The sequence below is a fragment of the Rutilus rutilus genome (genome assembly GCF_951802725.1).
Source record: "Rutilus rutilus genome assembly, chromosome: 2".
NCBI lineage: Eukaryota > Metazoa > Chordata > Actinopteri > Cypriniformes > Leuciscidae > Rutilus > Rutilus rutilus.
In genome coordinates, this window is record NC_140210.1 from 18683029 (window position 1) to 18708855 (window position 25827).

Genomic DNA, 25827 nt, shown 5'->3' on the forward strand with positions numbered 1-25827 from the left:
AGATGTGCTCTTCACCGATTTACCAGCAAACCAACAAACATGTTTATTCTGTTTCTTCCCACAGGTCCTATTTTTTGCAGGGCAGCTTTGTAGATGAGCCAGCGCAGGGCTCTGCTGTTTCTGAGCATGTAATTACTGAGCCTTTGGCCTGCTGTATATTTAACTGTTTTATCGTCAGGCGTGACGTTTTGTGAAGAAAAATTAAATACTAATAATAGAGGTCAGCAGTGATAACAATTGAACTCTATAGTCAATGAAGCGTTCATGGAAACCTTGTTCAAATATATACAACGCAGGTAGCTATGGTGTTATTGCAGCCTGTGATAAGGGTTATGAGTTAATTGCTTGATTGCTTTGAGCCATATCGCATGAAGCGCTTTTAAACGTTGCAAGGAAGTTCTGAATTTTTTTAATGACTAACAATATTGTAGACAACACCACTGCACACTCTTTCTTTTTCACACTGGTACTCGTGTAGAAAGATTTAGTGTGGATCTCTTAGTTTGGAGCTGATCAAAGTTTAACAGGTTTTGATATGCTGGAACACACTATGCTTGTCTGCTGCCTTACCTGGGAAAAAAGGGTCTGTCACACTACACTTTTCTTTCTATTGACTTCCATTCATACAAATGCAGGAAATCGGAAACAAGCTTGTGCAAAGTTCTCTACATTCCAAAGTTCAAGCTTGGTGAACTCTGACCAGTGATTTGCATCACGTGAAGACGTGTGACCAATAGAACACTGAAACCTCACAGCGTGACCTCTTAACTTAGGGCTGGGCAACTCTGGCCCTCAAGAAGTGTTTAGCTCCAACTCTGATGAAACTCACATGCCTGTAGCTTTCTAGTATTCCTGAAGGCCTTGATTAGCTTGTTCATTTGTGTTTGAGTAAGGTTGAAGCTAATCTCTGCAGGAAAGTAGATCTCAAGGAACATAGTTGCCCATCCCTGTCTTAGATGAATAAAAATAACAAACTTTAATGCTGCAGGTTTGCAGCGTTGCATGAAAGTTTTTAGATTTTGGAATACATTATTTTGTGACATGTTAAATTTATGTTTTTTTTTTTTTTTTTAAAGGCAACCACAACTGAAGATTTTCATTTACTTTTAAGGTGGTGCTTGGAACCTTTCATTTTTATTCTAAGGAGTAAGGAGGTAGTGAATGTTTTTTTTTCTTTCTTCCATTTTCTTTCTGTGTTAGTAAGTGGAGTCTTTCATTTTCCCTCTGAGCTTTCATTTTTATTCTAAGGAGTAAGGAGGTAGTGAATGTTTTTTTTTTCTTCCATTTTCATTCTGTGTTAGTAAGTGGAGTCTTTCATTTTCCCTCTGAGCTCAAAACTGTAGTGCAAGTCATGATTAAATGGGTTATACTCCTGGTTATTGTGAAATGCTTATTAAAGCAGGGAAAGCATTATCTTGTTCATTCATCACCCATGATAAGTAAATATGGGCTAAAGGAAATTCAACCAGACAAACCAATCAACCTTGAGGCAGTATTATTTCTATAGTATTCGTTTTAATTTTAGTTTAATTTGTAGTCATTTCATGTGTTTTTTGACATTTTATTAGCTTTTTAAAATATTCCTATGTACCTTTATTTTTTTTATTTTTTTTCAGTTTTAGTTTTAAGTTAAGTTTTTATCTAATATTTACATGTTTTATTTCAGCTTTATTACAATTAATGAAAACAAATTTTTATAGTTTTAGTTGTAGTTAACCATTGCCTTAAGGCTAAATTTGAGTTTATTCATTGACAGAAAATAACATACCCCTTTTTTTTCTTTTTTTTTTTCTTTTTAGAAACACTGTTTAAACAGGCTAGAACATAACTAAGGTGATGTGATAAATATGATGTAACCAGGTCTGTGTCACAGATTTCCTCCATTGAACTTCATTCATTTACAGACATGTACATACTGTGCAGCTGTTTGTTATCTAGGAAGAGACGGACCCATCCCTTATTACTCCCAGTTTTGTTATATTATGTCTGAGTCTGTAAGTATTTGGGTGGGTGAGAAGAACACTGTGCTTTTAACGAACAATGTACCGTCTACATCACATACCGATATGGTTGTACGAGATCAGTTATGCTTTGCAGAGCCTTTCCTCTAGAGATCTGATATGCACTTGATGACAAAATATTTCAGGAACTTCATTGAACCATCTTTGTTGATGACTATAAACGAAGGACTTCAGAACACGAAACTAGAAACTTTCCAAAAAGACATTTCCTTTCCTAAGTCTTATCTCTTTCGTATTGTAACACACACAAAAATGCACTTATAATCCACACATCTGCCGCTCCTGGAATAGTTAATATTCGACTAAAAAAATCAGACTGCCTCTCTTTTTTCCTCCCTTCCCTTTCTTTCTTTCCCTGGAGCGAATCCAAGTGTGGAACAGTTACTGAGAGAACACTGTCTGCTGGAGGACAAACCCTTATTTGGTCTGAAAACTCATTGGCCAATGCTAGCAAAAATAACCTTCACATTTGTATATGTAACTGCATGGGGAAAAAAGACCACACAAGTCAGTAAAACACTGTGAGAGAGGCTGGCCACCAACTTTCACAGACTGGCCAAAACCTTCAACTCAAATTAAACTTCAGGGCCAGTTTCTCAGACTGATTGCTTTCAGGTTCACAAAGTCGAACAATGCTTCAGTGGGCTTTTTCATTTCACATTCTCACTTAGTGGATTTGAAATTTTGTGGATTTCAAAGAAAAATTCACGAACAAGATCTCTTTAATATATCAGTTGTTCCTCCTAGACAGCAATGGGAATGAATTTAGAGCAAATTAGACTTTTGCTTAAGTTTGAGAAAAGATCTCCAAAAATGTCTAAAACTTTGCTTTGAAAATTTCTCATGAAATTCTTAATTTATAGCACAATACTCTTACTTTACACTACCGTTCAAAAATTAAAGAAATTGATACTTTCATCCAGCAAGGATGCATTAAATTGATCAAAAGTGAAAAAAATTATAATATTACATTTATTTCTATTTCAAATAAATGTGCTGCTTTATTGAACTTTCTACTCATTAAAGAATCCTGAAAATGTTTGAAAAAAATACTAAGCGACACTTTATTTAACATTGATAATGAGAATGTTTCTTAAGCACCAATTCAGCACATCCTTTCAAAAACATTCAACAAATCTTACCGCCCCTGAACGATTTAACGATAGTGTAAATCAATAGTTGGCTCATTTTTGTCTGTTTTCTCTTCTCCTTGTGGGAGCAATAGGATTGTAGCCACTAGCTATCACAGTGTTCCTCAGTTAAGCTTTACAGGTTATTTGTTCTTAGCACTAAAACAAGTTCAGACAACAATGGTGGAGATATTGCAGGCGCTAGGTAATCTGACCTAACATGTTCCTGAAATGTCCTGAACTTGAAGTGTGAATCATTTCAAGGTTTCCTACAGCTGCAGGCCTTTGAGTTTGCTGTTTGCACCTTTTTATGCCCGTTCTCCTTGGTATGCTGGTAAAATCATCCCCTACTCTACGGGGGAGAAGAGGATGAGGGAGGGAAACCACAGCTGTATAAAATATTCAGTGTGGGTCCATTTAGTAAACCCCATATGCGTACACAGTGATCCATGAAGAGAGTGAGAAAGAGAGGAGAGCGACAGTGAGAGAGAGAGAGAGAGGGAGGTGGTGAAAAAACAAGAACACGCAAAAGATCAGACAGCAGGCGAGTGTGCCTTCATAAGCTTATTCACTGAGCCTTATGCTTCAGTAGATTTACATAAAAAAACACGTTTCGGAACTGATGGCACTCAAAGAATCTCAGAAGACCATTAGGACGTAGCTAACCTATCTCTTCCTGTCTGTTTGTATGTGTCCTGTAGATGAATGTCTACTCTAATGGACCATTTTCACTGTGATGTAGCATCAAAACGAACAAAATCAGCTCTGCAAACCATGCTTGACTGGGAAATGAATTACTGATTTGAGTGTGACCTGAACAAATAATTAACAGAATTGCTGTTTGTTACCATACACAGTGTTTGAGCTCGATAAGATTTTTTAAATGTTTTTGAAAGAAAGTTTCTTATGCTCACCAAGGCATTAATCTGATTAAAAAAATACAGTAAAAACAGTAATATTGTGAAATATTTGAACAATTTCAAATATATTTTAATATATTTATATATTTTAAAATGTAATGCTGAACAATGCTAAATTTTCAGCAGTCATTACTTCAGTCTTCAGTGTCACATGATCCTTCAGAAATTATAATTATGTTGAGTAACATTTCTTATTATTATCAGTGCTGCTTATGCTTTTTTTTTCAGGATTCTTTGAATAGAAAGTTCGAAGGAGCATTTATTTTAAATATAATTTTTTGTAACAATGAACATTTTTTAACTGTGATTTTTGACCATGTGTCCTTTCAGAATAGAAGAATCAATATCTTAACAATTAAGTGTAAAAACAAAAGTGCATGGTTTCCTTTTAGCATCATAGCACAAAAACTAAAGCCTGTTCACTCAGATGCAATTAAAGTGTGTGTGCTATACAAAAGTAAAATATTTGCTTTCCCCCCCTCTGTGTATGATCCTGAAATTTCAGCATTCATTTTATTCTTGAATTAAAGGAAAATTAACTCTGAGATATTATTTGAATGGTTAACCAATATGGGTGAAGAGTAATTTAGGGATAAATCTGCCTTATATCTACTCTGAGCCCGCATTTGAAAAATTCGTTTACCTCAAACATCTTACAGTCTATTCCTGTCAACCTCAGCACCATCTTCAAATTGACTACTAGAAGGATTGTAAGATAAAAACAAAGCTCTGTGATACACTCACCAGTCTTAGGGTTGATGCTGAAGAAGCCCTGGGGGTTCCCGCTAGTGATTTTGTAGGAGAGCTTTTCACTGGACTTCGTGTCCGGGTCAAACGCCTCGATCTGGATGATGGAGACGTCTTTGGGTGAGTTCTCCATGACGGATGGATAATAGACAGGTTCGGAGGTCTGTGGGGTATTATCGTTGACATCCTCAACATCGATGTAGACCTCCACAAAGGAAGACAGCGGGACCACACCGCGGTCAGTGGCATAGACCGTCAGCCAGTAGTGAGACACGGTCTCATGGTCCAGCAGTTCTTGTGTCCGGATCACACCTGAGGAGAACATGGAGAAATCTTAGTGTCGTCTCCATAAGACAAATCAACGGGCAACTTGAAGTTACACCTATTAGCATGTATGCTATGGAGGACTAGGAGGACACTAATTAATGTATTGATTAAAATAAAAACATACTATTAAAATAAAATAAATAAAAAGCAAGTAGTTAACGTGTTTAACATTAAATATATTATTTTGTTACATTTAAATATGCTTTTAAACATGAATTAACTAAACCGTTATACATATTCCCATTTATGTCAATTTCAAAACTGATCATTCCATTTTTTTTTTTTTATAATAAATTCATTTTATTTTAAAGTGGCACTCCTAATCAAGCAAACATTTCCGTGAACCGAAGCCATTGTAGAAACACCTTAATCAAGCATATCTGTCACCAATGATTCATTTGTTCCGCAACAGGTACTAAGATAAAGTGATATTTGGCTGACCTTCATCACAAATGAGTATAAATCACTTCACACATATTGTGTTTCTTTCTCTAACTCTCTAAAACCTAAAGTGGACCTTTAAATAGCATTTTAACTGTTCACAGCCACAATATCCTATACCCATCATGCTTTGCCACGATAATGGTATCCTTAGAAGCAGATAAGTGGCTCTGATAGGTTTAAGTGGGAACCTAATACCTTCTATAGATCGTCTTATGGTCCTGTAAGAGTACAATGCCTTTATTAAACTTGCTTGCTTTGAGCCAGAGTCACCTGTTCGGCTCTCTACCTTGCAATCTCAAAACATTAGAGATGTTTCACATGTGTGCCGCATTGCACTCAGCTGTGTCAACAGTCTGCCTATTCACTGCCATAAAGGAATGAGAAGGGGGAGAAAGAGGAGGCCGTCAGAGAGCAAACAGCAGGTCTGCATACAAAGAGCAGTCGAATCCATCACATATGATGGCGAGAGAGTGAGAAAGCAAAAAGAGCCTTGGACTGTGATCTCTACATTTTTCCAGTCCATGCACACTAGTATAAAAAGGTGTGGCATAATTTATGTTGCAGAATGATTGTTTTATTGCGTATATTACTGTATATGACTTATATTTTATTGTATCATACTGAATAAATCATAGGCTTGTTTAAGGGCAGTAAAGATGTGGTTTGCCTGAAAGGACCTGTAATGTTATCAGTAGCCGAGTGATCTCATCGTTACTCAGGGCAGGCAGGTGGGGTGTGCGTGAATGAAAAAGAGAGCTAGATAGACACTCCCTGGTCAAAGTTTACCGCTGCCAGAACAGGCAGGCTCCTGTTGTTGAAAACTCGATCCGATTAAACTTGAGCCCATGAACTTAAAGATTATACTTTGTTGGTTAAGAAATCTTTAGATCCGGTGTTGTTAATGTTGCAAACATTTCAAGAATAAAGTCTCGTTCACTAACTCTCAAACTTTATTTAAGCCAGCTCAGCAATTTTTTGTTTAGTTACGAAGTACAATTATTTCACACAGGGACATACGAAACAAGGAATTGACAACGTTATCCTGTTTGTTCCAGAGCGGTCTTTTGCACAGTGCATTGCGCCAGTTCTTGTTCTTTGTCTTCTTAACTTGCTCTGCTGGGCTTTAGCAAACTCAGGACTAGCTGGAGCCTCAAGGGGGATAAGTGTCAAAGAATAGACTTACTGCTTATAAAACAGACAAGGAAAAATGGCTGCTTTTCGCAGCTCGGGCTGTTTTATTTGACCTTTTTGGCCTTATTTTTCATTCATCATTGATCTGTAACACCTGACGTTATGAATAGCTTATGGCTCTAATATAGGAGGTGAGGGAAAGGAAATGGATAGCTCACTTCATTTTGCCATTGGCTATCAGTGTAAGGTGGCCCATAGATCAGCACTGTAAAAACTCTGCAGAGTTGATTCTTAAAGAAGGAACATGCATAATTAATGAGGAAAATGAAACCGTTCAAAAGTTTGGAGTCAGTATTTTTTTTTTATTAAAGAAATGAATACTTTTATTCTGCAAGGACAAATTAAACTGATCAAAAGTGACACTGGATAAGTTTGTCAATGTTTAAATAAATGCTGTTTTTTAACTTCAATTCAGAATTTTATTGAACTACGGTTTTTAACTGATAATAACACATTTTTAGATTTCAGAAGGATCATGTGACACTGAAGATGGTAAATTCAGTTTTGCACAGGAAAGAATTACATTTTAAAATATATATTTTTTAACTTTTTTGTATTTTTGATCAAATAAAAGCTGCCTTCATGAGCTTTTTTTTTTTTTTATGAGGCAGCGTTCATGTCGTAGCACAAATAATGTTGGGTGAGTTACATCCTTACATTGAATTCTTAGGGCAGGGATGTGTCCAAATCCCTAACCACAAGTACGAGCAATAGTAATTGCGTTTCTTGCCTTGGCAACCTAATGAATCATCTTTAACAGTAAGGTTGTTAAACTAAACTGTGCAAAGGATTCGTTTAGCACTGAAGATTAGGCCTAAGATTAAGTTAACTCATACACGTGTAGAGGTTTACGTGTATTGAGCTGAGGGTGAGTGGAGAAATTGTTTGTGCAAGACATTTATAAAAAACAATTACTTTTATTTGTAGATGGTTGGCTGAGAATGAAGAGTGACAAAGACAAATGAGTGTGTGTAAGCGGCTAGCAGGGTATAAGAACATGTCAAACAGAGTCAGAGGAGCTGAACGATAGATGTGGATGAGAAAGAGATGGTAGGAGAAGAGAGAAAGGGCGAGACAGAGAATGAGCTTTGTCTCTGCCAAACAACTGCCCATGCTTGAGTGCTCATTTGGATGACCAGAGGATACACACAAAAGAAAGCTGCTCCTTCAAGCTCAAAAGGCCGCTGCTGTAAAAGCAGTCACTAGGATGATGACTTCACCAACAAGCACACTCCCCACTAAAGCCTCTACTTTTGACATTTCTGAGACTTATTTAGAGAGGCAACTAAGTTTCCAAGCCAGAATCGAATGCATACCAATTTACTAGATATGTCAAACAGATCCATTTTAATGCTCAGGACTTAGTCTTGGTTGTCTGATGCCACTAAATGACGCACAGCAAAATTACAGTTGACAAACATTATTGCACACAAAACTTTTCACCTCATCTTTTAGGTTTTAAAAACTTTCAAATTTTATTATAAAATTCATAAAATACTGAAACTTTGACTTGGTCTGAATAAGCTTTAAATCCAACAGCATGGATTTAAAAGCTGAACTGTCCACAATCAATTGTCTTCTAGAAGCCTGGCTAAGTTGATCCGGACCAAATTGACATGCAAGAACATTTACCTAACAATAATCAGGACTCCGATTCATAAACACGAGCCCTTTACACTAGAGATGCGTGGATGGGCTATTATTTCATCCGCAACCGCATCACAAAAATCATCATCCGTCCGCCATCCAGCCGCACCAACGTTTTTGACCAATTTTCAAAACCGCACCCGCCCGCCATCCGTTGATTTGTGTATACATATATTTTTCATTTGATTGGTTCAACCGCCCGCCACCCGCCCGAATTTAATTAAAATATTATTTTTCGTCACGTCATCCGCCCAATCCGTGGTTTATCCGCGGAGTCCGCGGCTGTAACCGTCAACCGCGCATCTCTACTTTACACTGCTAACCAACCCTGACTGAGAAGAAGCTATTGTTGTAAAGAAGCTTCAGGCATTCTTCAGTGTTAGAGCTCACACTTAAGTAATGGTATAATCCTCAGCACATGAGAGCAACAAGAAGTTTTAAAACACACTCTGTACTGTCTGTTATTGTAATGATTCATTCGGTGCATTAAAGTTGTTTCATAGGTATTCTGCCACACCTTTGAATCAACTGTGGTTGAGGAAGTTGTGAAACCAGCCCTGAAGCGATATAATATGATGACAGAATTAAAGCAGGTCTTTCTTTCTGTCTTCTTTGTTCATTTCTTCACCCTGAAGCGAGGCATTTCACAGCTACCTGAGCGCCTCAATGAACAATGAGAACCGCTCGCACTGACTCAACATGGCTGACCTTGCACATAGGTGTGTGTGCATATTTGTGTGTACAAAGAGAGACAGAGAGGAAGCAAATTTCATTCTCAGACTGGGTCGACATCCCCAGTGACTGATTAGATCATGATTCGGCTACACTTTCTCTATACTGAGTTAACAAACATGGACAGTTTTTGATCTTGACTTGACATGTTAAAGTTCAGACCTGGTTGAGAGTATTAAGAGCCATAAAGATGGGAATGTTAAGTGGATTGGGGAATAGCAAAGCCTCCATGCTCCCTTCCCTTTTCTAATGTTTCTCAACTTTCCCAAAATGTGGGTCAGTGAGAAGGTCTCGTCAGAGGTAGATTGAGTTCTCCGGCATGCTGTGTGCTGGTGGCCATGCGACCGAATCCAGCTTGGGTCAATTCCAGATCTTTTCCCTATTTTCTCCAGTCTGTCACTTGAAATCATAACATATGAACATCCATCATAAAAATATGAATTTTGAAAGAGGTTATGCTTAACAAAGCTGCATTTGAAGAAAAATACAGTAAAAGCAGTCATATTGTGAAATGTTACTGCGATTTAAAACAACTTTTCTATTATTTATTTTAAAATGCGATGCAAGTACACTGTTGGTGGACAAACTAAACAAGAGATAATGTGAAAAGTGTGTTTTAAGAGTTTACTTTCTAAAATTCCACAGGGCTAAAAAGTGCCCATGATAGCTGACGAAACAGTCCTATGCATCAACAAAACCCCTCTTTTCTTTGATCTACACACGTAAAAAACACATGGCAAATCTTCAGTTTGAGATAGGCCTGCTGCGATAGTCAGTGTTACAGGTGAGGTGCTACACGGTGTTCAGCCGCACACTGATTACATCACCTGACGGCAGGTAGAGTATTATAAGGGAACCCTCAGCTAAGCTCCCATCACCACCCCCCTTTCCCGACTTTAATCATATCATGCTCTCGGTTCCCAGAGTTTCTTCAGGGGCTTGAAAAGGGCTCTACCCCACTTCACTTTAGGGATGCAAGGGCGGCACAAGCCTTGAGGACGGCACCACCACCCACCATTGTTTAGAATTGTTTATAGTAATAAAAATAATTTATTACAGTTAGAGAAGAACAGACTACAATTAAAAACCGAACGCATCTGCTCAATTCTGCATGAGCACAGATCAGCAGCAGGAGTCATATTTCATTTATAAGAATGGTATATGCAGTGCTTATTAATTTTGTTAATAAAAGTAGTTCTGTTTAATATAAGCGAGTTTGTCATTGTACTGTTTTGTTGTTGTGTTTTTCGTTAAGAATAATAATGAACCCACCATTCAAGCAAATGCTATCCCTGAATTGCCACTAATTAATGCTGATGCCACTAAAATGCGCACGGATGCATGTGCATTCATAAGCGATTTAAAAGCGAGGTGGAAAACAGGGAAAAACTACAACGTCCCGCCCACCCCCTCAGTGATACCGGTATTGCCAGTGTTGTCACGCGTCGATTAACCAGTGGGAAAATTTCCTCACCGTCACATCCCTAGTTTGAGAAATTGCAAATTGCAAGCATATGAAGAGCTGGCAATTGCACCAAATAAGAAAGCCAGAAAAAGATTACCGAGGTTGTCAAATAAAGGATTATGAAATGTTAAACCCTGTTTATCCCTAGTCCTTATTTTCAGAAAGAGACAAGTTGCCTTCAAAAACTGTCAATATCATAATTTTTTTTAAGGATGCGTAATAAGCCTCAGCCATCAGCTCCTGTAAGCGCACTTGACGTTCGCAGAACTGCTGTGAATATCATCAAAGCGAAGCCTAACTCTGAGCAGTTCTCTGACCTTCAGAGAGTGACTCTACAAGGCTTTCACATATATGTAATGGAGGTGGTGGAAGCAGAGGGATAAGTTAGGGCAGCTTAGGACTTGTATTCCCCTGGTCTGCACTTTAAAAAGCCATCCGTTTCTCTTTGAACTGGCTTGGTTAATTCTGTTTGCCAGGCTCCTGCATTCCTCAACCTTCTTAGGCCTCCTGCTCACATGCTTACATAAACTTTCTCAGCGATTTTTCTCTCCACCTCCCGTTTCACTCTTTTTCTTTCCCGAGACTCCAGAGAAATATTTGAGATTCCAGTGTCAGAACCAAGAGTATTATAAGGGAACCCTCAGCTAAGCTCCCATCACCACCCCCCTTTCCCGACTTTAATCATATCATGCTCTCGGTTCCCAGAGTTTCTTCAGGGGCTTGAAAAGGGCTCTACCCCACTTCACTTTAGGGATGCAAGGGCGGCACAAGCCTTGAGGAATACTTGTGTACTAAATTTGAACTCAATATTACTTCATTAACCATGAATATTATCAGGGCTCAACAGCTGTATGTCTTTCTGTTTACCCGACTAGGCCACTATTATAGATTTCTACTTGTCCTGCCAATATTTTCCTTGACCTTAGCACAACATTTATTTTCATTTTTGCACTTATTTTTTAGACTACATATAATAATAATAATAATAAAAAGTGTAACAAATATGATAACTCATTAAAAAAATGTTGCTGACTTTTGTGGAATCATAGAATTCACATAGTTGTCTTCCCAAAATTTTCACTGGCTCCAACAAATTAATTATAGTTTCTTTTTTGAAATTATATGTTTTGTTTTACCTAGCAGACAAAATCAAAGAAAACCAAATATTTAAGTTTACAAGGCATTAAAATGCATTTAGGCCAGCCTTAATGTTATATGAACTTTATCAGTTTGAAAAAAATCTATAAATGCAAGTGTGGGAAAAGATGCATTCCAGACCAAAATTCTCTTGGAGACAAACACAATTCTAGTTTAGAAAAAGGGACTGCCACTGCCAAGGTTATCAGCCTCTAATAGCGGATTGAGGAAGCAATTAAAGAACGAGTGCTTGATGACTTTAACAAACACTGTGGCACACAATAGCCATCTTATCTGCAGGGCATCCTGGACAAGTGATTACGGGCTTGTGAAGCCTCTTGAGTCAACCCACTATTTCCGCGTTACGCATCATTGCGTTTTCACTATATCTCCCTGGCTAACAAAGCAACTACCAACCTAACTTGCACTAAAAAAAACAGCTTGTAACATCTGGCTGGAGGGAAAAATCATACTTAGGAGGAGCAGAATGATTTGACCAGCTTAATATAGTGCCCTGTCTCGCTCTACATATCACACTAATCTCATCTTAAAACCAGAGAGCGTGTGGAAATCACAACATTTGCAAAATAACAACAGGTAAGTTATAAACATGTATATTGCAAGCTCCAGAAAATAGAAAGATTCAAAACCGGAACATGAAAAGGGAAATTTGTCAATGAACGAATGAGAGTTTCTTTTTTTTCTGCCTGCTTTAGCCTATTAATTCTAGCTGAGAGCTTCTTTTGACACTTGCCCAGACAGATCCTATTGTCCAGAAGACCTCGTGTTTTTGCAGAGGCCTGCCAGTGAACGCGGCCTGTTTGTTTAAATATCATGTTTGTACTTTAAGCATGCTCTTTCCCCCCTGAATTGACTCCAATCTCTGAGCCCTTCCTGATAACGAGCGTCTGTCCTCCGTTATAACAACATTTTTTCGAAGCATGAAATAGCTGCCCAGTGACATAGTCGGCACTGGCATTATCACTAGGCCAGCACATTAGCGTCCCAGTTCATGCCGGAGAGCTTTTCTCTCCTCTTTTGGGGAGGCTGATAAGACTATGTAGTGAGAGTGTGTTTCATACAGGGTGCTGTCTTGACATTTTGAAAGCCTCACTTCTTTTTTTCCTCTCACTTTTCTATTTATATACTTGTGCTCCTTGGAGTGTTTCTGTGTGGTGAGGATCAAAGGCGTTTAAAATATTGAAGGGAGGAGTCTGGTGAGGCAGTAAAACAGGGAATAGAAAAGTCATTTGGTTCAAACCCCAGATGTTTGACTCTTAACTAGGCTCCTAATTACACCTTTACATATCATTACGGACGTGAATTTATACATAACCGTTATGTAGCGGCAAAGCTGCGCAACTGACATTCTAAAACAAACACAGACACTGTAATATCGGTTTGCATTTGTTCAAATCAAATGAACCAGTCTAAATGACTAAATGTGTTACTTTAGTTGTTTCGCAGTGAGTTTACAAGGACAGTATTATGACTACAAATCTGAAAATGTGCAAAGCCGACATGAAAAAAGACAATGTACATCACCATTACTGCTGTTTAACACCACAAGGGTTGCATGATTAGCCAATCGATATAAAATCGCAACAGTGATAGTGCTTACTGCGATTATCATATTGCAAAAACTGTGGTTTAATAAAAAAATATATATATGAGCACTGTGTTTCAGAGCGAAGCATGGCACTGTGTTCTTTTAAATACAAACAGCTTATTATCTGGTGTTTCAGAGCGACTCGGTTCTCAGTAAATGCTGCTGCCCACAAACTCATTTCTGCATGTGCTCTGAGTTTTGGTTGATTATAATATGCATTTGGAAACACAACATGCGCCAACCATCTTCCAAAACTTGTAATGAGACGCGCTTAAAAAACGGTTGTTGTCAGCAATATAAAAGCTTTAAGGGCTCCCTGCCTGTGGTTTCCGCCAAAACAAAAGCTTGATTGTTTAACGTTTAAAAAATAATTGTATTGTAAAATAAGTTATTATTACTATTATTATTATTACTATTATATTTGCCTTAAATATCAAGCAAATTAATTCCATCAAGCCAGAGTAACGCTTTGCACATAATTTGACAATGCAATGATTTATTGTCCATTTGTTCAAAATGCGAATAAAACAAATTTATCTAAATGGAGGTAGCGGTTTTCAAAAACAGGTTTTGAGCAAAAACAATGTAGTGTCGCTAAACACTCCATGATGCAATGATTTGTTGAGCTTTTGTAGCAAGCTGTTATGATTATCTGTTGAGCGCAGAAGCCCAACAGTGAAATAAAAAGCATTCATCTTCATTTCTCATCTCTGACCTCTGAGTGGAAAAGCCGTGGGTGTGACATTCATAGTCCCAGGATGTGCAATTCTAAAATGCCAGTTAACTTTGACGCACAGTCAGATACAGTTTGGTAGCAGATGCATCACACAGTTTGTCTCGCGTCGGTGGTTAGCGTCTCTGGTTTCACACTCTGCATCCACCAGCGCCGTGTTTACATCTGCTGTCACTCGCCTTCGATTCTCATTATAAAAATCTGTGACATCACAGGGAAACAGTGAGTGAAACAACATCACCCACCGTATTGGGAATTGGTATAGCTGAGAGCTAGACCGTGGGCATATGGAATTTGAGCAAGAAATATTGGGCTTATCGTCAAACCATCAATCCTGTAGCACAAAATTCTAAAACCATTCAATTGCTGGTTTGTTCTTGGCATAGGCGATCTTCTTTCGCTCAACTGACTTTTATTTAGGGAACATTGAAATAACAAGAGTTAACATCAGAACGGGTTCCCAAAAATGGGACCTGATAGTTGGAGACGGCAGTCGACTTTAACAAGGGAAAGTGTGCTTTTCATTTAGCACCCTACAATCAACTCCTGATCCTGCATTCCAGAAACTGGTTGCCCCAGCAACACGGCTCAAGCAGAGACTACACGGAGTCAGACAGTCATATACCCTCAGAAAAAAGTGGAAAAGTAGTAGTCACACTCCTGAGAGATGAGAAAAGACGATGATATGGCAAGATGGACATAGAAAAAACAGTAGTCACACAACAGTCTCAATATTTTGACAGTGGGAAATGTACAAGAGCGAAAGAGAAAGCCAGAGTAAAATGTGCCAGGTATGCAAAGAAAATCATGATAGGAGAGAAAACTTGCTCATGACCCCTTTCTTTTAGATGACCCCCTTCCCCTTCTCCCTGCCCGGGCCAACTGATAGGTAGCCAAACATGAGAACACAAAGCCACCAGCACATTCCTCTGTTATCTGGCATCAGAAAGAATCAGCCAACCTTTCTCCCCACAGGAAGGGCATATAGGGGATACGGCACAAAGAGTAACACATGCACATTCTCATACTAGTGCTTTGTACATCAAACTAATTCACAAGTGCCATTTCACTAGTCGGAGAAACAACAGCCAATGCCTGTTGCAAAGCAAGCGGGAAAACCTTTTAATAGAGGTTGGGAACCAAGAACTATTTTGAAAATTCTAGAACCAAACTATACTGATAGTCTTTTATGTACTAATTTTCAGTAGTGCCACGAAACCGCTACTGAATCTATTATACGTGACCAGTAAGGTACAAGGCACAGAACAATGAATTATGATCCAGTTCTTTTGAAATAATCAAAAACAGACAGCATGACCGGTGTAGTCTGATTAAGAATCAATGAATGTTACCATTACTTTTTTAGAAAATCAAAAACATATGGCTTAGCCACTGCAGTACGATTCCCGACCAATGATGACACAACACTTATGAGCTGGTAGAAGTGCATTACTTTTCTCCAAATATTTCTTTTTCAAAAGTGCTAACTGCTAATAGAAACATTAATTGAACAGGGAATAGGGAGTCCTTTTTTGTGTCAGCCAGTATAGTGGATTGAGCATTTTAAAAATGCTGCATTGGCTACTACAAAAATGTATTTTGAAACAAACTAAAAAGATGGCGGGATTGTGAGTCTTCAAATAGAATTCTTGCCACAGCATTTGGACTAAAATAAGTGAAAGATGTTAACAGATATGTTAATAAAATCAAGGACCAAGTACATAAATTAAAACACATTTAGAGCCAGAGTTTGAAGCTTTTGGCCTTGCCTAGTGAGTAATCAATCTCTGAAATATCTTAACCAGAAGTTGTAAATGTTGTTTCTTACGCAAGTATCGTTATATCATTAGTCAGTCTACATTTTCTGATCATCAATCACATGAGCAACAGCAATGGGGGAAAAAACAGATATTTTTGAGCAGCGAGTCAGGGGGATTAGACATCCATGGATGCATGCTCAGCATTATGGGCCACTCTCTGACCTAATGGTGTCTGGCTCAAGCAGGTATGTCTGTATCCCGATGACTGAGTAGCTGCGTCCCAATTCACAAACGCATGCACTATTCTATGCCATTTTATAGTATAAACAGTGTGAGTAGTCTTTTCACAGTGAAAATTTCAACAAGAAGTTCACTTCAAATAACTTTTTTAACCGAAACAAACAAACAAACAAACAAGTACAGCATGTCATTTAGAACACAACTAGTTAGTGACCATGGCATCAGTGTGTAGTGAGCTTTTCATCAAACATACAACTTTTTTTCACATAGGTGACAAATTGTGATCTTTGTTGGCTTTAGCAAAAAGCATAGGCTATCAAATTTTTTAATGGTTAAAAGTACATCATTCGGGTACTTCTGAAAATTTTAATTTGTAACACTGAAACAAATTACATATTCTGCATATCACAGAAGTATTGGTATCAAGATAAGTACAGTGTCATTTCATTTTTCTTCAATTTAATGATCTGAAATGTGCGACTACTCAGTGTCTCAAAATGTTGGCGACCCCCTACATTTCACAAGAGGTGTAAACTGCTTTATCACACCATCAGAGCTGAATCAGAGATGAAAATAATGCAGAAATGTACTATTCGCAGGACACAAGTGAGAAAACTGCCTGGTACACATGGTTCAATAAAATGATATAGGGGATTAAAATGAAAAGTTAAACCTAACTGAGCATACAATGTCATTGGCCTCAGAATTAGGGTTACAGCTTCTCATTTCAAGATAAAACATAGATTTGTATGATGTTCTGAGCTAGGATGTTTTGGTAGGTAGCCTACTGGCCAGGTCCCGATGATATTATTCTCACCCCCTTCAATGCAAATCTATTAGAGGTTGTTTTTACCAGTTAATTCGTTTTTAATCCTAATTTTAATGCATTTTTTAAACAATTTTTATTGGATAATCAAGTGTTCTACACTAAAGTGAAAGGATGCCAATACAACTGCAAGTACATCTGCATATCCATCACATTGATAATCGGGCTGGACCCGAATATTCGTTTGGTGGGTTGGTATTCGATTTGAAAATTTGACATTCGAATATTCGTTTGTTCTTTTGTTTGTTTTTTTGCACACCTGGCATCCCCCGCGAAACGGTTCTCATTCGCGCTTGAATATGTTTAACACTATAAAATCTGGTGAAATGCAATACTCTATTTTTACAATTATCTCACATAGTCTAGCCATTTTAAAGCAGCACTCAGTAGCTTCAGGATTTCTACGCTGTATTCTCGCTTTTTGCTCGCAGGTTTCTCTCTAGAGCTCCCCCCACAGCTTCGGAATAGATATTTGACAACACTGTTATAAAAACTCGTTGGCGATTCTCAGACACCAGAGGCTAGTAGATCAACGACATCAAAGCAGATGGGACATTCTTTAAAACGTCTTCTTCATTCAGGTTCGGACAGCGTGAGGGAGCGCAATAATGACAGCATTTTAGCAGATTTCTTTTGGCCATAAAGCAGTTGTTTACATCGCGAGACCTGATATCACACGAGACTTCCTGACGCGGCGGCCGGTGGCCCGCCGCCCCAAAGTTGCAAGTGCGTATTTTCCGCTCACGGGCACCAGGGGGGTGCGAAACGACCACCATTCAACCCGAAATAAGTATTATAACCATTCCAATGACTCCGAAGCTGTTCAGTTAAGGTAAAAAAGTTACTTAGTTCACCTTTAATAGGATGGACAGCTGAAGGAACCCAACCTTGTTATACTTAATAAATATATTTGCTTCTTCTTGGCCTACTAAAGTGTTCCTGCAACAGGAGTATTCTCTGGCTAGAGCGCAGAACAGCGGAGTTTGTATGGACAGAAGTGCACGCCTGAGCTTGTGTTTTGGGTTAAGCTGCGTTGCTTTGACATTGTGGAAAATAGAATAATAGAAACAAAATGTATTAGCCTTTTTACCCATTATTATCAATCTAAATTTAGTTTTTCTTTATTTAAATTTAGTTTTTTCTTTATTTAAATTTTGTTTTTCTTTATTTAAATCTACCCTTTACTGTGTCAGTAATTTGTTAGTCAGAAAAATATTAGACTACCTTAAAAGTATTGCTTAAGTTAACAGACCTGTGTGTGTATGTTTTATATCACTAGTGCAGTGTCTGTTCTCGGAGCATATAAGCCCTGCCCGCGCAAGGTTTTTTAATTCTGAATGTGTGGCATCTCGCCTGTCCATCTATATTGCACCAAATGCGACACTGCACTCCCTTATGAAGTCGATTGGATGAACGGTTCTTGAAATAATCAAAATGCAAACAGACAGACAGACACATAGAGATTCCTGTCTTTATTAGAGAGAAGAATATGTTCAGCACCCTCTCTCCGAAGCTTCGAATATTCGATGTTCAGTACTACCGAAGCTTCGAAGCTCAAAAAATGGTATTCGGACCAGCCCTAATTGATAAGTTCATTAAATAAATTAAAAATATATTCTCATCTGACAAATTATATGAAAATATGGACACACTGCTTATCCAACCATTATTGACAGTTGACTACATGCTGTCTATCAAGGACACTAGGTGTGTCCCTAGAGAAAGCTCTGCATCAACAACCTTCTATTTCTAAGACTTTGTTCTTAGCATTTCATTTTATAAATATCGAAGTCAAATATCCTTGACCCATGAGTTTGCTCTCCAATTTTATTCATTCCCATTTACCACAGGGGGTTTATTAAATAAAGGCACTGGATTCTTTGCGAAGCTCTGGTGACTTCAATCAATTTAGCAGCATACCTCAATGACTCGTGCATCGGTGCTTGTGTGTGTGTGTGTCATCTTGGCCGCAGAAATAGCCTGGTTAACTGAGGTCTCACCAGGGCCCAATGTAGCCCTCTGCTCTTGACATGTTTGTGAGAATCACATATGTAAACACTGCAGGAGGTTCTGCAGACAGTAGAACCTCCTGCAGCTACAGATCTAGCTTTGTTATTGGTTAAAAAAGACAACCTCTAGTAACCATTCTGTTTTAAAGCAAACTAATCGGGTTGTAAATCAGTTTAATTGTGTCAGTACTAGTTTAATTCATACTATGTTTCTCAGAACTGAGGTTTTTTAAGAGGAGCTTTCGCTCTACTCAGACAAAACAAAAATACATTTATGGGAAGACAGGATATAAATGATGGAAGCCTCAAATTCCTACGAGGCAAAACTACTGGAGTCAAACATGCAGGGCTGAGGCGAACAAATTTGGGGGTAGAAATGAACGACAAAACATTTCATTTGCACATTCCTCGCCCCCTGTAGGGTCTACAGAAGTAGAGATTAAAATGGGTAAACAACAAACACATGGAAAATATAGTCCAGAGCACCAAATCTGGCCCAGATGTGACTCAGTCTTTCTTTTGGTGTTCATTCTCATAAAACATGACTAAAGGTGCACCCATAGCCTCCAGCGACGGTGACCCCATGTTCTCAAAATATCCATTTAGTGCAAAACAACAAAAGACTCTTTATTACTACTCTCCGGCCTAAGTTTAAAGATTGATTCCTTGCTTGAAACATGATATTCATCCCACATGTAGTGACCTCAAATCTGAACACCTCCTACCCATCCCTCTTCTAATCTTTCCATTCCCATGAGAGCTGCGATTACCTCAGGCATACTTGCTTTGCTACCAGTCCTGGCTATGATCCTTAACAATGGTACTCTGAAAAAGACAATTGCATGGCTGCCATAGCATCAATTTGAGGGTCAGAGAGTGGGGGAGAAGGTCAGAGACTCCTGCTGACCCGCATCTCTAGTTAGGTGTGGTGCTAAGTGGACTCTCAATTGACAATATTCACTAGCACGAAACATTATGGTAATTATTAGATTAGAACTTTGATATGGAAATTATTCTGCACCCAAGAAACAAGAATGATTATTATTTAATTTTTTTCTGCTAGAAAGGAAAGAGGCGTACAAGATCAGTGAATGTCAAACTTTCATGTAAAAGCGACAGTTCTGTTAATTGGCACAAAACTCTCACACACTGGCCCCGGATCAGCGAGCCATCCTTATCGCTGAGCCCTGCAAGTATTTTTAAGTTCAGAAGTGTTGACTGTGGTGGTGACAAACTCATTACAGGTTCTTCTTTTTTTCTCTGATTCACCCCTCAAGACACCATTTATGTTCTCTACCCAAATCAATTTGGAAAAACCTTCAAATAAGCTTCCATCCATTGGACCTGCAGCAAAACCCAATCTCCATAAGACTGGGCAGGCACAATGGGCAACAGATGGTCTTGTTGTGGGGGGAGGGGGAAACCTATGCCAGCACATCCTGTCATGCTAAATTTACCACCCAAGAAAGCAAGATTTATCAAAAGGCATTTAAAAGAGATACTGGTAATTTACTTTCTTAAGGCCCTTTCACACAGAGCACAACGCGTTAAAGCGAATCACCGAACGATGCTTTCACAACAAATGAGAAACGATTGATCAGCTTCTGCTAATTCACGCCTGCACGATAGATGGCACTGACTGAGAATGCATTTTTCCTCATGCATGTCTTATTATTGTGCTAGTCATTATTACTTATTTATTAATTTAGCACTACACCATAAACACAAATTATGCTTACGAGACCTTACGAGAATTTACCAAATACACCATACAATATAATCGCAGCTAAGTAACAAGTGCATTAGAGCTATAATTAACATCAAGCAACATATCACAATTTCGTTTTCGATCTAGACCGAATAAGTGCTCTCCGACTCTCTGACACACGCACGTCGCAACACTGCTTACACACAAGTTCTTCAGATATCATAAAATGAAATGTAATGGAAATGGAAATGAATTTAAATGATATTCTGTATAAAGAAATATTTAGTAAACATGTGAATATAAATTAATATTTCTCCAAATGTGCACACTTTTCAACTAATATCACTAATGGAAGCTTAAAAGTGATGCCATGTGAACTCAAATAAACAGGAGCAGACGCAATTGAGTGTATGCATTTCTCTGTTCGCAGACACCAATAATAACAAGAAATCAACATCCATTCTTTTCTCTCTTCCGGAATACTTTTCTTTTCCACCAATCTCACCATTTTGTGCAAGATCAGTGGCTCCAGGTACATGATCTGAAGCTCAAATATAATTGGAAGGCCTGTTTTAATGCAGGGCAATGAAGAAAAAAAACTGGAAGAAAGTTTTTTCCGCTTTGTCGCACCGCGATTGATCGCGTCTAGTGTGAATAGCTCCATAGGTATCTATTGTTTTCATTCAAGAGAGTCATTGCATAATACATTTGCGTTGTTTATTCGCACTCAGTGTGAAAGGCCCTTTAGGCAGATATGCTTGGCAGAAAAACCTTGACATAAATTACAACTATTAATATGTTTTCACCTTGACTAAATACATTTATTTCTAATTCCACATTTCGATTGGATGCATAGACAAAACATCATGATGTTTCACTGGTCTATTACATTAATCATTTAGCTCAGCATACAAATCCATTTATCAAAGAAAAAAACACTCGTCTTGAGTCTTGTAAGTTTTGTGTATTTTAGGCCTTCATTTTTACTGGGTGGCCATTAGTTGCTCAGTGTCAAAGACCGTTGGAATTCCAGACTGCTTATTTTAAGCTTTTGGCACAGGTGCTTTGAGTGGTCAGGGCAGCTGAGAGAGGTATTAATACATTCTTTGTATAAAGATAATGAGGCCAGATGTTGACTTTTGCCCACGGAAATGTGCTTGCTTCAAAAAGCACCATTCTCTAACACTCATCGGCTCACATTAATACACGTTAAGTATCCTATGGCCTACATAACAAAATAATCTATAAATGAGAAATAGCCGGTGCTTGATTTACTTATTTAAAAAGAAAAATAGACAGAGAGAAAGAATCAAGTAAAAAAAAAAAAATGTGTGCACGGAAGTAGGGGGCGGGGAGGGAGAGCAATCCTCTTAATACCACGGCAACTAGTGTGGAATGTCTACAGCAGGTCCAAGAGACAGCTGCTCCATCTGTTCCTGCCATCAATTCTCTCTCCTCCGGTGGAAAAATGAAAAGAGTCAGGATGCTCTTCATCAGCTCTCTCAAAGACATCCAACTGCTACCACCAACCTGTGCAAGTATCCAACTGATTCCACTCAAAATAATATGAATCCCTCCTTCTATACAGCCCTAAAAAAAACCTTTAATACAGCAAGTCCTTTCACATTTGCACCGTTCATATCACCGGCTACTTTAATGCATAGGAGATTTGTTTCTTGAATAATTCATGACCTGACAAAACATCCCCCGCTACCCCACCCAAGTCATGAATGGATAAAAGGGAAAGGAAGATAACTTACCAGTTTCTTCGTCAATGGTAAAGATCCCCAGACCCGACCCATCCCGAATGGAGTAACGGATTTCACCGTCTCTTTCTTTATCCTCGTCCTGAGCTGTGATTTTCATCACCGATGTTCCAATGGGCACATCCTCTTTGATAAATCCCTTATCCACAAATGATGGGAACAATGGCCTGTACAGATTCTCGTTCACATCCACAACCTCCACCTCAATGTGACAACTCGAGGACAAAGATATCGGCTTGCCTTTGTCCTTCGCCCTTGCTGTGAGACTGTACACTTGCTTTTTCTCGTAATCCAGATTCTGTACGATTCGTACGGCACCACTCAATTTGTCTACTTCAAACTTTCCGTCCCCATTGTCAATGAGGCTGTATCGAACCTGGCTAGACGGCCCAACATCAGGGTCGTGAGCCTCCAGCCACATTATAACAGTACCGATGGGTAGATCCTCACGTACTCTCACCTGATAGTTTGGGGGAATAAATTTTGGAGGGTTGTCATTTACATCCTCCAGTGTGATTTTAAGCAATACAGTTGAGACAAGTTGAGGTTCATCAGCGGCCTGGTCACGAGCTGCTATCTTCAGTACAAAACCGGGTTGCACCTCACGGTCTAGAGGCTTTTTCACCGTAATGATCCCGGTTTCCGTATCAATAGCAAATTGATCAGCGTCTGCCAATATAGAGTATCTGACCACGCCATTATCCCCAAGGTCTTTATCTTTTGCTTCAACTTGAATGATCTCTGTGCCGACCGCAGTGCTCTCGCTGATATCCACGGAGTAGGTCTCCTGTAAAAACTGTGGGCTGTTGTCATTAGCATCCAGGATCTTTACATCCAGCAGACGAGAAGATGACTTCTGGGGAATCCCAAGGTCATACACGGTAATATTCAACGTATAGTGATCAGTTGTTTCTCTATCAAGAGAAGCATATACTTTGAGCCATCCACTGTCCATGTCAATGATGAAACGACTCTCAGTGTCACCCCCAGAGATAACGTAAACCAGCTTCCCATTAAAACCGCTGTCAGAATCCGAGGCACTAAGATGGACAATTCTGGCCCCAACAGGCAAGTCTTCTTTGACCTCAATCATACTGGGAAAAGTCTCAGCAAACTGGGGCACAAGGCGGTTCACAGAGTGAAAGTCCTGGAAGTTGTCTTCGGGTTCAATTTGGCTGTGGATCTTGCTTCCTTGCAGGAGCTTTTCTGCCAGCATGCTGGCAACTCCAGTATCAACACATTTCACTTGGACCGGTTTACGTGCCGTAACAACCGTAATGTTCAAAAACATGGGCTGAGTTTCATGTTCTCCATCACTGGCTATGATCTGCAAGCTGTGATAGGACACTTTTGCTGCCTCGCCCTCATTCAAAGGTTGCTTCAAAGACAGTACGCCAGAGTTTGGATTAATATCAAAATAATTCAAGTCATTCCCAGCTTTTATTCTGTACCTCACCAACTGCAACTCATCAGCATCAATAGCGGACACCGTTGTGATCTGCTCACCAACACCATGGTCTCTCGGCACAGTTATGTCACAATCCACACTCTCAAAAAGTGGCTTGTTGTCATTTAAGTTGTTAAGCGTGACTGTTACCTGGGTTTCCACCTCACGTCGAAAAGGGGAACCCCAGTCTGACGCCCGCACTTTCAAAGTATAAATCCTCGGCATCAGTTCATAATCCAAAATCTCTGAACTACTGATGACACCAGAGAAGTAGTCAATGACAAATGGCTGGGGATTCACATTGGCAATGCTGTAAGTGACATATCCATTCTCCCCAGTGTCTAAATCAGTGGCTTTCACTGTCAGCACACTAGTACCTATGGGCATATTTTCATCAACACTTGCTTTGTAAGACGTCTGTTTGAATTCTGGGGCATTGTTGTTCACGTCGATCACATCAATAATGACTTTTGTGACTGCCTTTTTCTCGCTGGTCACAACTTCTAATTCATACTTTTTCAAGGAGTCTGCATGAAGGGGCCCAGCTGTTGTGATCAAGCCTGAATCTGCATTAATGGTAAAATGATTTTTATCCAATTTGTGTCTAAATGCATACTTAAGTTGAGGATACTTTGGCACAGCTGTTACCATTACAACAGGTGTGTGCAGTGGTGCAAATTCACTCACATTGACTCTGTAAATAGCTTGATTGAATTTAGGAGGCCCTACTTTGAAGTGGGGAGACATGACATGGATGACCTTTGCAGATGAAAACTGGGGTGGACTTCCTTTGTCTTTGGCTTGCAGTGTTAGGTTGTATCCAAAGGGCTGACTATCCCAGTCAACCTGCTTAACTGCTTTGATTTTATATTCCTTACTGCCTGGACTTGTTCTCATGGCTTTAAACTGCTGAAGAGGGTCGCCTGCAACCACACTGAGAGATGCAATCTCACCGTTAGCACCTTGGTCATTGTCTTCAACAGTCACAACAGCATAAGTAGGATCCTTGTCGGTGTCTGAGGGTGCTAGGGTTACAGCAGTGATGACCGGTGCATGCTCGTTGGCCTGCTCCACTTGTACCATTAACTTAGCCATGCTGCTAAATCCACTGCTACCATACAGCTTCATGCCTCTGTCCACTGCTAAAATCTCTAATTCATACTGCTTTGTCTCAGAGTAGTCCAGCTTTCCTGTTAGCGTAACTACGCCACTCGTGGGATGGACTGAAAACATGTCTGTCCATTCTCTGAAACTGTAGTAGTACTCTCCGTTTGTACCGATATCTGCATCCGTCGCCATCACCTTGGCTACGCTTGAGCGAACAGCTGTGTTTTCGGGTAAAGATATGCTATAAGCAGTCGGGGAGAACAGTGGCCGAAGGTCATTTGTGTCTAGTACCTGAATCCTGACTCGGGTTCGAGCCTCAGCATTTGAATTCTTTTCCATGGCTTTGACTGTGAGAACATAGTGGTCTCTAACCTCCCGGTTAAGAATGGCACTGCTACCTCCTTTGGTCCTTATTCGCAAAAAACTAAAGTCTCCCAATTGATAGTCCTCAGCTTTGAACAGGTTCTCGTTGTCTCCTGACACGATTTTGTACCGTATTTCCCAGGTAGGGTCTGTGATGTAGATTCCCATTTTGACAGGATTTTCCACATAGGTCTTAGCAGCAGAGTTCTCATAAATGGTAGCATTGTAAACAGACTGGGTAAACAGAGGAACGGGCGCAGTGTCGAGGCTTTGGTTCCCAGTGCAGCCGCACAGGAGCAGCAGAACCACCAGCAGTAAAGTCACGTGATTCTGCATGTTTGCAGCGCACTCCTCACTGAAACTGTGGAGAATAAAGAGAAAAAGTTAAGCGATAATACAGTTTCACTTTTAATCGATTTAGTACATTTCGGGCACATTCACATCTTCAGATGTCTTTCATCTGAAGATTTCAAATCTAAAGACCTCTTAAATTATCAT

At 39.3% G+C, this 25827-nt stretch overlaps 1 protein-coding gene across 12 annotated transcripts in view; it reads right to left on the minus strand.

The window, feature by feature from the left end:
• The window catches only part of fat1a (FAT atypical cadherin 1a), a gene marked incomplete at its 3' end in the record, with an annotated part of 89638 nt that overhangs the window by 60398 nt on the left and 3413 nt on the right, over positions 1–25827 (minus strand). For all 12 annotated transcript variants that reach the window (XR_014626595.1, XR_014626596.1, XR_014626597.1 and 9 more), the window contains exons 2-3: positions 22407–25690; positions 4816–5130 (exon numbers count right to left, since the gene is read on the minus strand). Coding sequence is in view for 8 of the 12 variants with exons in the window: in XM_084402845.1 (XP_084258971.1) it covers positions 4816–5130; positions 22407–25665 (3574 nt within the window). The remainder of the gene's footprint in view (positions 1–4815; positions 5131–22406; positions 25691–25827) is intronic.